This window comes from Pseudophryne corroboree, chromosome 2 (assembly GCF_028390025.1).
Source record: "Pseudophryne corroboree isolate aPseCor3 chromosome 2, aPseCor3.hap2, whole genome shotgun sequence".
In the NCBI taxonomy this organism is placed as follows: Eukaryota; Metazoa; Chordata; class Amphibia; order Anura; family Myobatrachidae; genus Pseudophryne; species Pseudophryne corroboree.
Genome location: NC_086445.1, coordinates 220458547 through 220474101, shown reverse-complemented (window position 1 = coordinate 220474101; position 15555 = coordinate 220458547). Strand labels below are relative to the sequence as shown.

Sequence of the window (15555 nt, the reverse complement as noted above, 5' to 3'; positions counted from 1 at the left end):
ATGGGGCAGATGTATTAACCTGGAGAAGGCATAAGGAAGTAATAAACCAGTGACATGTGCAAGGTGATAAAGGCAGCAGCCAATCAGCTCCAATATGTAAATTAACAGTTAGGATCTGATTGGCTGCTGCCTTTATCACCTTGCACATGTCACTGGTTTATCACTTCCTTATGCCTTCTCCAGGTTAATACATCTGCCCCTCTATCCTCAGGACCCCACACATTTTATGGTTTTGTAGGTCACCTGTGGATTTTTAAAAAGTGATAGTTGGTGATACAGAGTGCACCTGCCTGGTGACCTGGGAGATATGAACTGTTTTGGTCCCTGTGACTGCGTTTGAGAACAACCGATCGATTAGCCTTGGCATTACCCTTTTTTCTTTTTCTTTTTTCCTCCATCTTTACTATTGTACTTTTTTGTGACATCCTCACCTGAAATTTACAGATTGTATACACTTATTCAGGACTTATCATAGTGCATTTCCCAGTCTCTAAGTGCCAAAGTTACGTTCTAATAAACAAACCCTGGCATTTACAGACTGCATATTGGGAAAGACACTGATGATAAGTCCTGAATAAATGTATACAATTTTGTCAATTTCAGGGATGAGTCCAGCGCGTTAAATCCCCTGGATTGGTGTGGCCTGGCTGCTTTGAGGCATCACATTGTAATACTTAATGTAGTATTTTTGTTTTTTGTTTTTTTTAACTACCTATGTAACGCCTTTAAAAAAGACCTATTGGAATTCAAAAAAAGTTCAGAAATAAACTATAAAATTGATTAAGGGCTTAGTTGTTACATTATAATGATAGACTAACTAGGTTAGATATGTTTACATTACAACAGAGACGACTAAGAGGAGATATGATAAATAAAAACAAATACATTAATGGCGTGTACACACAGTGAGATTTTTTTATTACGATTTTGACTATATAGTCAAAATCGTAAGAAAAGTTAGTGCAGATTGCAAGGTGAAAGTCACCTTGCGATCCCAATTCGATGCCGATGCGCGGTCGGCATCGCAAGAATAGATAGACTGTGCAGGCAAGTCCAATTTTGACTGTCTCTGTAGAAGAGATAGTCAACATTGACACTTAGCCAAAAGCGCACATAGTCAGTATCACAAACACATAATGAGTGTGCTTGCGATACTGACTATGTGCCGACATAGCCCGAATCTCACCGTGTGTATGGGCCATAAGGGTCAATATAAGGAATTCTGAGTTGATTTGTTTATCGAGAGATCTGTACACAGAACGTGTGACCACTCCCTAAGGTTAGAGGAGAGGTACTTGTCATACCCAGCGAAGAAAGGGTTTCTTCAGTGAGGGCAGTAAAGCTATGGAATTTACTTCCAGAGAAGGTTGTAATAGCGGACTCAATTGATAAGTTTAAGGAAGGGTTAGACAAATATTTAGCAGAAAAAGAAATCCAGGGATACAACCTTTATTAATGAGATAAAATACAGGTTGAACTAGATGGACAAATTATTTTTATTTCAAGGTCAACGTCTGTTCCCTTTTAACATTCTAATTATTACTTGTTGCCAATGTAACACTCCTAACACATAGCTTCAGCTTATCATTTATGTAACACTAACACTTTAACCTCTCACCGGTGTGATATCTTGGGGCGTTTTGCCTGTTCTGACTTAAACCTTAGTGTTATGCACCCACCTGGTCGCGGTTGGTGGGCCCATATATTTTTGACCAGAATAATGCAAAGCACCTCAATTTTGCTCGGTTATATTGCAGAGTTTATTATATTTATTCTGATTAGCAGTGCTGTACTATAGAGTGTGCATCAGCATTTTCTTTTTTTCTGTGTGGAACTACATGCCCCAGCATGATGGCGTCTCCCATTATATTTGAAATTAGGGTTTGCAGTCCAAGATTCTCCCGCCCCCATTTATGCTGAAACTGTCTGGAAGTAACATCACTGACACATGTAGTCAGTGGAGGAGGGGGGTGGGGATCAAAGTTCAACCAGCGGTCATTAAAGTCCAACGTGATGGCATTTGTATAACTCTTCAGCTCTATATATGTAGGTGATAGGACTTTACCTACTGTAGTTTCTTTTAGTTCTTGCCGAGCTGCGTGCAGAGCTCACCAATTAGTTCAGTTCCCTTATTTGCTTTTCTGTTTTCCATAATCCCTTTAACTCCTTCCAGAGCTGTGTCAGTCACGGGTGTTTGCTGGGTGGGTGTTAATCCTGTAATAATGCCATAGCATGGGGACATGGCTTAATGACAAGACATATGTGACACTGGGGCATGCTCAATAAATATATCACAGAGCAGGATAAAGAGTGCACTCAGTCAGAAGCTAGAAGAACAGTGTCTAGTCTATGCATGAATAAGCCACAAATCTTGAGACTATAACAGTTTATTTACAGTATGTATATGTTCACTATGCACAGGCAGCCTACTGCCCCTGTATGTCTGCAACGTGGGAGCTATCGGTGGGACTTTAGCGCTGTTTTTATTAAAACTGTAGCCTCAACTCCCGGCTATAGGGACATCAGTCCCTGGGGTAATTCCACAGACACTGCGTGCAGCATCTCTCTGGTCCCCACAGCCCGACCGTATAGCAAAGCAGGAGGGTGAGTACATGCTGTGGCTCTGACTAGCAGAGTCTCCGGTTCATGTTTCCTGCAGGACACTTTCCCCAGCGGAGTACGCAGTCGGCTACTAGCCGCGGCGGTACTTCTGCTATCTGCCGCTTACCATTTTACAAATCCAGACTGCTTGAATGGGTGCCAGTAGCGGAGGGCGGAGCTACACTCCTGGACGGCTTCTGCTTCCGGCTGGTGAGCGAGCGTCTCCACAGTCTCGGCGCCATTACACTTCTCACTACAAGCGCCTCCTGCAGCAGGGACTCGCTTCTCTAGCGGCTGAAGTTCCCTCACCAGTGTCATCAACTGGGGGTGTGGAGAGTACAGTGATCAGTCGCATTTATATATAAAAATAAAATGCCTATTTAGTTTACAGTTTTTATTACTGTATCTACTGTTTGGGCATCTGTGACTGGTTCCTTCACCTGTGCTGTCCCTTCCTTTCTCTTTTTTTTTTTTTTTTTCTTTTCCTTACACTGTGTGTACATCTGACATTTACAGTATGACCAGTAGGGTCGCAAGGCTTCACAGAAGCTTTATGCCTGTAAGAAATGTTCAGCAAAATTTACACAACAGACTGAGGGTTCTTTATATTGTGATAACTGTGTATCAACTAACCAAGGGGAGAGTTTGTCCAGTGTACAGGACCCCTCTCCCTCTTGGTTATCTCAGCTGACAGGGGTCATGTCTGATTTGTCTGCAGAACTGGTTGCTTCTCGTAAAGATAGAAGTTGCCAGGTCCCAGGCTCCTCTACCCGAGCCAGATTGGGCTCTTAATTTGGCCAGGTCAGCTGAGAGTCTACGGAGAACCATGCGGGCCTCAAGGTCTCTTACTGCTGGTACTTCCCAGACAGTCTAAAAATAAGAAACTTGCCAGCTGTATTGCAGTCTGATGAGTCAGACGCTGAAGAATTGCCTCCCCTAGAGGTGGGGGAAGTGAAACTAGATTCAACAGCCGAATTGGTTCAGGAAGAAATGGAGTTTGAATTTGAGGGTTTAGACGCTCTTATTTTAGCAGTGCGTCAGGTTCTACAGATTAGAGTCAGATACGGCTCAGCCGCAGCCTTACTTTTTTACCAAGTAACAAAGGAATGCTGTTTCTTTTCCCATTTCTGCTGAAATTGACGATCATGCTTCTTCGTCCTACCCTGGTAGGTCTTTGGGTTAACAAGGCAATAGAGGCCTGGGCGGAACAATTGGTAACAGGTCTTCAATCTGGTCTGTCCACTGAGCAATTGATTACTTTGGCTAAACATATCAGAGAATCTGCTGTATATTTAGGAGAGGTGGCCAAGGACGCAGGAACTATTGGATGCAGAATTTGATTTGTCGACTTCAGCTCGCCGCGCGCACTGGCAGGCAGATGCGGAATCCAAAAAGGCTGTGGAAGCTATTCCATTTAATGGCAAGTTTCTATTTCATCAAGAATTGGATACTCTGATTTCCAAAGCCAGAGGAGGTAAGTCGACGTATCTTCCTTCGGCAGCTCCTACTCCTAGGAAGATTTTTTTCAGGGCCATCCTTTCGAGTTCCGTCCAAATTTAGAGGATGTGGCAGAGGTGGATCCACCTCGTTCAGAGTTAACAGCGGCAGAGGTCATGCTGCAACCCCAGCAGTTTTGCACCAGGACCCAAAGCCTGCCGCTAAGCCCACCCCATGACGGGCTACCCTCCCGCCTGGGGGCTCCCAGGGTGGGAGCTCGTCTGCTGGATTTCGGACAGGTTTGCTCAGAGACCTGCGGAGACACCTGGGTAAGAGTAGTCATCTTCCAGGGTTACAAACTCGATTTTCAGTTAAAACCTCCTCCAAGCTTTTTTTACCACAGGTTTGCCAGTTTTGCGGGAACGTCAGGATTCCCTTCTCCAGGCGATCCAAAGACTTCTGGATATAGGAGTGATTGTTCCAGTTCCTCTCCCACCAACAAAAACAGGGATTTTATTCCAGTTTGTTCGTATTACCGAAGCCGGACGGCTCGGTGAGACGCATTCTGAATTTGAAGAGTCTCAATCCCTTTTTGAGGATTTTCAAATTCGGGATGGAGTCCCTGTGCTATGTTATAGCAGGTCTAGAGGCAGGGGACTTTATGGTGTCCATCGATATCAAGGATACTTACCTTCATATACCAATTTGGCCTCCGCACCAGAGTTTTCTCAGGTTTGCAGTCAAGGATTTGCATTTTCAATTCCAAGCCTTACAAATTTGTCCAAGGACAGGAGCTTTGTCATCAGAGGTGCTTCTCACGACGGATGCCAGTCTCTGCGGATGGGGAGCGGTGACACTGATTGTCAATTCCAGGGCCTTTGCACTCCTCAAGAACGGACTCTACTTATCAATATCCTGGAACTTTGGGCGGTCTACAACGCGCTCACATTAGCGTTTCATCTTCTGCAGGGACGTGCAATATGTGTACAGTCGGACAATGCCACGGCAGTGGCATACATAAATCGGCAAGGAGGAACCCGCAGCAGAGCTGCTATGAGAGAAGTTACCAGGATCCTGGTTTGGGCCGAGAGGCATGCAGTAGCTGGAGAACTAGGAGGCTGATTACTTAAGTTGTCAGGATATGCATCCAGGCGAATGAGAATTGTATCCACAAGTGTTTCAACAACTGGTAGATTGGTGAGGACTACCTCAAATAGATCTTATGGCGTCCACACAGAACCACAAACTTTCTCTATACTGTTCCTGCACCAGAGATCCCAATGCGGAAGCAGTGGATGCGTTAACGATTCCCTGGAAGTTCCGCTTTGTGTATCTTTTTTTTCCTCCGTTTTCCCCTGTTGCCTCATCTGCTCAAGAGGATCAAGCTGTAGACGGTCAAGGTTCTTCTCGTGGCTCCAAACTGGCCTCTAAGAACGTGGAACAGCGAACCTGTATCAGTTACTCGTAGAAGACCCGTGGCCTCTTCCTCTACGGCTGGATTTGCTAATACAGGGACCTTTTCGTTTATCCAAACTTAGAGCGGCTACGTTTGACGGTGTGGCTGTTGAAAGGGAGATCCTAAAGCTCAAAGGTATTCCTTCATCAGTCATTCCTACCATGGTGAGTGCTCGACAGGAGGGCACTTCAAAGCACTATTGCCGTATGTGGAAAGCGGATATTTCATGGTGTGAGCAGCGTCTTTTTTCTACTACTTCCTTTTGCTTGGCAAGGCTTCTTCTTTTCCTCCAGGCTGGTTTCTTGGCAGGTTTAAGTGTTGAATCTCTAAAGGTTCAAGTCTCTGCCCTTTCGATTTTTTTCCAGAAGAAGTTGGTGTTACTGACTGAAGTGCAGACTTTCCTTCAGGGAATTATCTGGCTTAAGCCACCGTCCATTCCTCCTACAGCTCTTTGGGATCTGGATACGGTTCTGTCCTTTTTACAATCATCTTTGTTTGAACCTCTGTAATCAGTGGAGCTTTTTCTTACGTGGAAGGTAGTTTTACTTCTGGCCCTGGCTTCGGCTCGGAGGGTATCCGAATTGGGAGCTCTTTCCTGTCGTCCGCCATATCGCATATTTCATGAAGGCAGAGCAGAACTCCGCACCCATAGGTCTTTCTTGCCTAAGGTTGTTTCTGCATTTCACATTAATCAACCTATTGTGGTCCCGGTCCTCTTCGGTGATTCTCCTTCTTCGAAGTCCCTGGATGTTGTTAGGGCCTTGCTTATTTACGTAGAGAGAACAGCAGCTTTGCGCAAGTCTGATGCTCTTTTTGTTCTGTATGATGCTGCCAAACCGGGTTGGCCAGCTTCAAAACAGACTTTGGCTCGTTGGATCAAATTTACCATCAGACAGGCTTATCTAGCAGCCTCTCTTCCACCACCGAGTCCAGTGTCTGCTCATTCCACATGGTCGGTAGGTTCTTCTTGGGCGGCTGCTAGGGGAGTTTCTTTGACACAGTTGTGTAGAGCGGCAACTTGGTCGGGGAAACATACCTTTGTCAAATTTTACAAATTTGATACTTTTGCTGCTTCAGATTCAGTTTGGCCGAGCAGTACTGCAGGAATCTCAGCGCTGTCCCGCCCGAAATGGGAGCTCTGGGACGTCCCCACCTTGAAGACCTTCCAGTGTCCCCTAGTGTATGAAGGAGAAAATGAGATTTTGGTACTTACCGGTAAATCCATATCTCCAATTCCACAGGGGACACTGGACGCCCTCCCAGAGCTGGGCATCTCTTTATTATTTTCCTTTTATCAGGTTTTACAGTTTGCCATTGATATATGGTTACTTACCTGTTGGGTTGACTAGTGACATTTATTACTGTTTGTTTTTCTTTTTTCTATTTCACCTCCACCTCTGTCGAGTGTTTCAAGCAGTCTCCTCTCGGGACCAGTTTTCAAACTGGTCTGTAGTGGCGGCATAGAGGGGAGGAGCCAGTCACAGTTCTAAAGAATTTAAAGTGCCGGCTCCACTTAGCCACCATCTATACCCCACCGTGAAGACCTTCGAGTGTTCCCTGTGGAATCGGAGAAATGGATTTACCGGTAAGTACCAAAATCCCGTTTTTTATATTGTGTGCTTTGTTTCCAGTGTAGCATAGCAGGAAAGTACTGTAGTTTGGTTACCTCTTATGATCAGTTTGGGGAATTGATCTTAGAAATAATTAGCTGAAATTTTCTTCACCACTTAACTGACTATTTTCTCTTCAAAGCCGTTCATAACATTGTTCTTAAATTGTTTATTTAATATAGTTTAAAAAGCATTTTTTAATATATTGAAATATTATGCACATTTGCAGAATGGATTTCCTCATCAAAAACTGGGGACACACAGTGGGGCGACATGGTCACATGTGATCTGACCATGCCAGTTAAGTGGTTAAGGCACATTTTGGTTTCAAATCATGATTAGCCTTCTCTGCTTGCCAACCTGCACGGCCTGTTTTGTTGAGTTGTCTGAACACTTGGGTATCAATGCTGTTTGGTTTATAAAGCAGCATTAAGTGTGGGCAAAGGGGCATTTTTATTCTTCTTGTTGTACTACTAAGCTCTGAAATTTACATGGTTTAGTTTCTAGTGCAGCGGACACTTGTTCTGAGTCTTCATTACACTGTAATGATTACAATGTCGTATCCCTGATGTCTTATCCTGGAAATGTGATTTCACTCGTTTGCCGTTCCCCCAGGTTTCCCTGACGCGTAGTTCCCCTTATACTGAAAGTGAAGCTCATGACAGTAGATTTCTCCTGTCCTACGACAAGACTTTGGCAGTTAAAGAAATATCCAGTGAAGATGTTGCCAACATGCACAGCATCCTGTCTGACTACCACCAAGTAAGCACGATGGCCGCATAATGCTGTTTATTTACCTTGTTGTTTGGAACATGCATAATTCAGAGCAGCCAACTAGCAGTACATGGATTATACTTTTAGGTGACGTTTCTATGTGACCAGGCCATCTGAAATATGTCCCCTGTATTTGCAAATTTTCTTACAAGGTATTAAAATACTTAAATTCAAAGCCAGGTTACCCTTCAGAGCAATAAATGAGGTGGTAAACCATTGTGGTAACATACATTGTTCTGTGTTGGGTATGCATTCATCTGCAGCTATAACATTAGGTCCGTGTCCTACAGACATTAATAACCTCCCTGGCACTGTTTCGTTGTACCAATCAACCGTGTATTTCAGCAAAGCTTTCACTCATGCTCCGTCTTTTTTTAGAGAAGAGCCCCTCTCCTAACATGGCAATCTTCTGCAGAGGAGTGAGCGAGTATGACGGACAGATTTAGTCCCACATAAACACTGTTATCTATTCAGCTCTGTAATACTAATAATTATAGGTCTGGATACTTTGTTACTGAGCCTAATGTGTTGACTTGTAAAATGTTCTTTAGTACTGCTATTTATTTCTGCTGGAAACCTTAAATCTTGTAATCTAATACCTAGGGCTAGATGCAGTATACATTTATTTTGGGCATTGTATTTAGAAAAAAAAAAATACAATTTCTCTCCCGCAATCTGCGGAAACGGACACATGCGCAGTATCCATCTCCCAGAAAATGTGACAGGCTCCTCCGATCTCCTCCCGAGGATGTGACTCGCAGGGACAACGGTTATTGCTATCACTGTCCCTGCGAGTTACATTTAGTAGTACAAAGCATATCCGTACAATTTGTGCAGTGTGGCAGAGTGTATTATCCACCTGAAAGAGCTCAAATGCCATCGGGGAATGCTGTTGCCATGAAGGGGTGTACTTGATCGGCAACAATGTTCAGGTTAGTGGTATGTGTCAAAGTAACATCTATATGAATGCCAAGAGCCAAGATTTCCCAGCAGAACATTGCCCTGAACGTTGCAGCGCATCTGCTGGTCTGCCTCCCCACTAGTGCATCAGGCTAACAACGCACAAACACACTGCCATCCACATGATGAAGATGAAAATGTGATTCCGTGCACATTATAGGTGCTTTTGGCAGTAAATAGGGGTCAGCATAGGCACTCTGCCTGGTCTGTGGCTACGCAGCAAGCTGCAATGCACTGTTCTGAAGTCTCAAATCAGTTACTAACGTTTCAGAAATTTGTGCTACAGTAACTCTCCACAAACCAGTCTGTGAGCCTTGGGTGCCTATGACTGTCGCAGGTGCACTGGTTGTCTTTCCTTGGACCACTTTTGTTAGGTGTATCCACTGCATACCAGGAACACCCCACAAGACCTGCTGTTTTGGAGATGATTTGACCCAGCCGTTACGCAATCACAATTGGTTAAAGTTGCTCAGATCCATATCCCACCACTTGACATGTGCCATTGTAATAAGATTTCTCTATCGTCCTAGTGGATGCTGGGGTTCCTGAAAGGACCATGGGGAATAGCGGCTCCGCAGGAGACAGGGCACAAAAAGTAAAGCTTTTCCGATCAGGTGGTGTGCACTGGCTCCTCCCCCTATGACCCTCCTCCAGACTCCAGTTAGATTTTTGTGCCCGGCCGAGAAGGGTGCAATCTAGGTGGCTCTCCTAAAGAGCTGCTTAGAGAAAGTTTAGCTAGGTTTTTTATGTTACAGTGATTCCTGCTGGCAACAGGATCACTGCAGCGAGGGACTGAGGGGAGAAGGAGTCAACTCACCTGCGTGCAGGATGGATTGGCTTCTTGGCTACTGGACATCAAGCTCCAGAGGGACGATCACAGGTACAGCCTGGATGGTCACCGGAGCCGCGCCGCCGGCCCCCTTGCAGATGCTGAAGACAGAAGAGGTCCAGAATCGGCGGCTGAAGACTCCTGCAGTCTTCTAAAGGTAGCGCACAGCACTGCAGCTGTGCGCCATTTTCCTCTCAGCACACTTCACACGGCAGTCACTGAGGGTGCAGGGCGCTGGGAGGGGGGCGCCCTGGGAGGCAAAATGAGTACCTATAAAGGCTAAAAATACCTCACATATAGCCCTAGAGGCTATATGGAGATATTTAACCCCTGCCTGATTTCTCAAAATAGCGGGAGACGAGCCCGCCGGAAAAGGGGCGGGGCCTATCTCCTCAGCACACGGCGCCATTTCCTCTCACAGCTCCGCTGGTCAGGACGGCTCCCAGGTCTCTCCCCTGCACTGCACTACAGAAACAGGGTAAAACAGAGAGGGGGGGCAAATTTATGGCGATATTTTTATATAACAAAGCAGCTATAGGGGAGCACTTATTATAAGGCTATCCCTGATATATATATAGCGCTTTTGGTGTGTGCTGGCAAACTCTCCCTCTGTCTCCCCAAAGGGCTAGTGGGTCCTGTCTTCATTAGGAGCATTCCCTGTGTGTCTGCTGTGTGTCGGTACGTGTGTGTCGACATGTATGAGGACGATATTGGTGTGGAGGCGGAGCAATTGCCAAATATGGGGATGTCACCTCCTAGGGGGTCGACACCAGAATGGATGCCTTTATTTATGGAACTACGGGATAGTGTCAACACGCTAAAGCAGTCGTTTGACGACATGAGACGGCCGGACAATCAATTAGTGCCTGTCCAGGCGACTCAAACACCGTCAGGGGCTGTGAAACGCCCTTTGCCTCAGTCGGTCGACACAGACCCAGACACAGGCGATGACTCCAGTGGTGACGGTGACGAATCAACCGTATTTTCCAGTAGGGCCACACGTTATATGATTTTGGCAATGAAGGAGGCGTTACATTTAGCTGATACTACAGGTACCACTAAACAGGGTATTATGTGGGGTATGAAAAAACTACCTATAGTTTTTCCTGAATCAGAAGAACTAAATGACGTGTGTAATGAAGCGTGGGTTGCCCCTGATAAAAAGCTGATAATTTCAAAGAAATTATTGGCATTATACCCTTTCCCGCCAGAGGTTAGGGAGCGCTGGGAAACACCTCCTAGGGTGGACAAGGCGCTAACACGCTTATCTAAACAAGTGGCGTTACCCTCTCCTGAGACGGCCGCACTTAAAGATCCATCAGATAGGAGGATGGAAAATATCCAAAAAAGTATATACACACATGCAGGTGTTATACTACGACCAGCTGTAGCAACTGCCTGGATGGGCAGTGCGGGGGTAGTTTGGTCAGAATCCCTGATTGAAAATATTGATACCCTGGACAGGGACAATATTTTACTGTCGTTAGAACAAATAAAGGATGCATTTCTTTATATGCGTGATGCACAGAGGGATATATGCACACTGGCATCACGGGGAAGTGCTATGTCCATTTCGGCCAGAAGAGCTTTATGGACGCGACAGTGGACAGGCGATGCGGATTCAAAACGGCATATGGAAGTTTTGCCGTATAAGGGGGAGGAGTTATTTGGAGTCGGTCTATCAGATTTGGTGGCCACGGCTACAGCCGGGAAATCCACCTTTCTACCTCAAGTCACTCCCCAACAGAAAAAGGCACCGACTTTTCAACCGCAGCCCTTTCGTTCCTTTAAAAATAAGAGAGCAAAGGGCTATTCATATTTGCCACGAGGCAAAGGTCGAGGGAAGAGACAGCAACACGCAGCTCCTTCCCAGGATCAGAAGCCCTCCCCGGCTTCTACAAAAGCCTCAGCATGACGCTGGGGCTTCTCAAGCGGACTCGGGGACGGTGGGCGGTCGTCTCAAAAATTACAGCGCGCAGTGGGCTCACTCGCAAGTAGATCCCTGGATCCTGCAGATAATATCTCAGGGATACAGGTTGGAATTAGAGACAGATCCACCTCGCCGTTTCCTGAGGTCTGCTTTACCAACGTCCCCCTCCGAAAGGGAGACGGTGTTGGAAGCCATTCACAAGCTGTACTCTCAGCAGGTGATAGTCAAGGTACCTCTTCTGCAACAAGGGAAGGGGTATTATTCCACTCTTTTTGTGGTACCGAAGCCGGATGGCTCGGTAAGGCCTATTCTAAATCTGAAGTCCTTGAACCTGTACATAAAGAAGTTCAAGTTCAAAATGGAGTCACTCAGAGCAGTGATAGCGAACCTGGAAGAGGGGGACTTTATGGTATCCTTGGACATCAAGGATGCGTATCTCCACGTTCCAATTTACCCCTCACACCAGGGGTACCTCAGGTTCGTTGTACAAAACTGTCACCATCAGTTTCAGACGCTGCCGTTCGGATTGTCCACGGCACCTCGGATCTTTACAAAGGTAATGGCCGAGATGATGATTCTTCTTCGAAGAAAAGGCGTATTAATTATCCCATACTTGGACGATCTCCTAATAAGGGCGAGGTCCAGAGAACAGCTAGAGATGGGATTAGCACTGTCTCAAGAAGTGCTAAAACAGCACGGGTGGATTCTGAATATTCCAAAATCCCAGTTAATGCCGACAACTCGTCTGCTGTTCCTAGGGATGATTCTGGACACGGTTCAGAAAAAGGTTTTTCTCCCGGAGGAAAAAGCCAAGGAGTTATCCGAGCTTGTCAGGAACCTCCTAAAACCAGGAAAGGTGTCTGTACATCAATGCACAAGAGTCCTGGGAAAAATGGTGGCTTCTTACGAAGCGATTCCATTCGGCAGATTCCACGCAAGAATTTTCCAAAGGGATCTGTTGGACAAATGGTCAGGGTCGCATCTTCAGATGCACCTACGGATAACCCTGTCTCCAAGGACAAGGGTGTCTCTTCTGTGGTGGTTGCAGAGTGCTCATCTATTGGAGGGCCGCAGATTCGGCATACAGGATTGGATCCTGGTGACCACGGACGCCAGCCTGAGAGGCTGGGGAGCAGTCACACAAGGAAGAAACTTCCAGGGAGTATGGACGAGCCTGGAAACGTCTCTTCACATAAACATTCTGGAACTAAGAGCAATATACAATGCTCTAAACCAGGCAGAACCTCTGCTTCAGGGAAAACCGGTATTGATCCAGTCGGACAACATCACGGCAGTCGCCCATGTGAACAGACAGGGCGGCACAAGAAGCAGGAGGGCAATGGCAGAAGCTGCAAGGATTCTTCGCTGGGCAGAGAATCATGTGATAGCACTGTCAGCAGTGTTCATCCCGGGAGTGGACAACTGGGAAGCAGACTTCCTCAGCAGACACGATCTTCACCCGGGAGAGTGGGGACTTCATCCAGAAGTCTTCCACATGCTGGTAACCCGTTGGGAAAGACCAATGGTGGACATGATGGCGTCTCGCCTCAACAAAAAACTGGACAGGTATTGCGCCAGGTCAAGAGATCCGCAGGCAATAGCTGTGGACGCGCTGGTAACGCCTTGGGTGTACCAGTCGGTGTATGTGTTTCCTCCTCTGCCTCTCATACCAAAAGTATTGAGAATTATACGGCAAAGAGGCGTAAGAACGATACTAGTGGTTCCGGATTGGCCAAGGAGGACTTGGTACCCGGAACTTCAAGAGATGATCACGGAAGATCCGTGGCCTCTACCTCTAAGGAGGGACTTGCTTCAGCAGGGTCCCTGTCTGTTTCAAGACTTACCGCGGCTGCGTTTGACGGCATGGCGGTTGAACGCCGGATCCTAAAGGAAAGAGGCATGCCGGAAGAAGTCATTCCTACTTTGATTAAAGCAAGGAAGGAAGTAACCGTGCAACATTATCACCGAATTTGGCGAAAATATGTTGCGTGGTGCGAAGATCGGAGTGCTCCGACGGAGGAATTTCAACTGGGTCGATTCCTACATTTCCTGCAATCAGGATTGTCAATGGGTCTCAAATTGGGATCTATTAAGGTTCAAATTTCGGCCCTGTCGATTTTCTTTCAAAAAGAATTGGCTTCAGTCCCTGAAGTCCAGACCTTTGTTAAGGGAGTGCTGCATATACAGCCTCCTGTGGTGCCTCCAGTGGCACCGTGGGATCTAAATGTGGTTTTGGACTTCCTAAAATCTCATTGGTTCGAACCACTAAAAAAGGTGGATTTGAAATATCTCACATGGAAAGTGACCATGCTTCTAGCCCTGGCTTCTGCCAGGAGAGTGTCAGAATTGGCAGCTTTATCTTACAAAAGCCCATATCTGATTTTCCATTCGGACAGGGCAGAACTGCGGACTCGTCCGCATTTTCTCCCTAAGGTGGTGTCAGCATTTCATCTGAACCAGCCTATTGTAGTGCCTGCGGCTACAAGTGACTTGGAGGACTCCAAGTTACTGGACGTTGTCAGAGCATTAAAAATATATATTGCAAGGACAGCTGGAGTCAGAAAATCTGACTCGTTGTTTATATTGTATGCACCCAACAAGATGGGTGCTCCTGCGTCTAAGCAGACGATTGCTCGTTGGATCTGTAGCACAATCCAACTTGCACATTCTGTGGCAGGCTTGCCACAGCCTAAATCTGTAAAGGCCCACTCCACAAGGAAGGTGGGCTCATCTTGGGCGGCTGCCCGAGGGGTCTCGGCATTACAACTTTGCCGAGCAGCTACGTGGTCAGGGGAGAACACGTTTGTAAAATTTTACAAATTTGATACTCTGGCTAAGGAGGACCTGGAGTTCTCTCATTCGGTGCTGCAGAGTCATCCGCACTCTCCCGCCCGTTTGGGAGCTTTGGTATAATCCCCATGGTCCTTTCAGGAACCCCAGCATCCACTAGGACGATAGAGAAAATAAGATTTTACTTACCGATAAATCTATTTCTCGGAGTCCGTAGTGGATGCTGGGCGCCCATCCCAAGTGCGGATTATCTGCATAAGTTGTACATAGTTATTGTTAACTAATTCGGGTTATTGTTAAAGGAAGCCATCTTTCAGAGGCTCCGCTGTTATCATACTGTTAACTGGGTTTAGATCACAAGTTGTACGGTGTGATTGGTGTGGCTGGTATGAGTCTTACCCGGGATTCAAAATCCTCCCTTATTGTGTACGCTCGTCCGGGCACAGTACCTAACTGGAGTCTGGAGGAGGGTCATAGGGGGAGGAGCCAGTGCACACCACCTGATCGGAAAAGCTTTACTTTTTGTGCCCTGTCTCCTGCGGAGCCGCTATTCCCCATGGTCCTTTCAGGAACCCCAGCATCCACTACGGACTCCGAGAAATAGATTTATCGGTAAGTAAAATCTTATTTAATTAATGTTACTCACTTTACCTATCGGGTATAATGCATTCACTGTAATAAATAAATAAATAAATAGGTTTAGTTCATCTGGTGTTCAATACATTTAAGGTTGCAGCCCCTGTGAAGGAACCCCATTTTCTGCAGGTCCTGTGCTCACTCAGAATTATGAACATAGCCGTCGCTGTCACTATAGTCTTAACCTTTAAAGTATGCTAACAGTTTTAAAGCTTACAGCTCATTGGCTTTTAAAGGTTAGACAGTCACCCAGCACACCTGCTGTAAAGCACCTAGGAACCGGTGACACAGGATAGATTAAATAACGGGTGCGTGAGAAGATGTGATCACAAAAGGAGGCTTTAAAAAATGAATACAAGTAAACAAAATGCATTAGTCCACCGCACTCGCCATTCCTAGATTTGAGGTGCAATATGATGTGTCCACATTGTTTCATTAAAAAATGTTTAAATACAAATATATAATGTATATATTAATATTGCTGGAATTATGTTTACAACATTCTAATTGAAGTTTCCTTTTTGTGTCCTTT

General features: G+C 45.9%; 1 protein-coding gene across 3 annotated transcripts in view; it reads left to right on the top strand.

Moving 5' to 3' along the window:
• The window catches only part of PIP4K2C (phosphatidylinositol-5-phosphate 4-kinase type 2 gamma), a 152710-nt gene that overhangs the window by 75840 nt on the left and 61315 nt on the right, over window positions 1-15555 (top strand). For all 3 annotated transcript variants that reach the window (XM_063952346.1, XM_063952345.1, XM_063952344.1), the window contains exon 4: window positions 7720-7866. In XM_063952346.1, the coding sequence (XP_063808416.1) occupies window positions 7720-7866 (147 nt within the window). The remainder of the gene's footprint in view (window positions 1-7719; window positions 7867-15555) is intronic.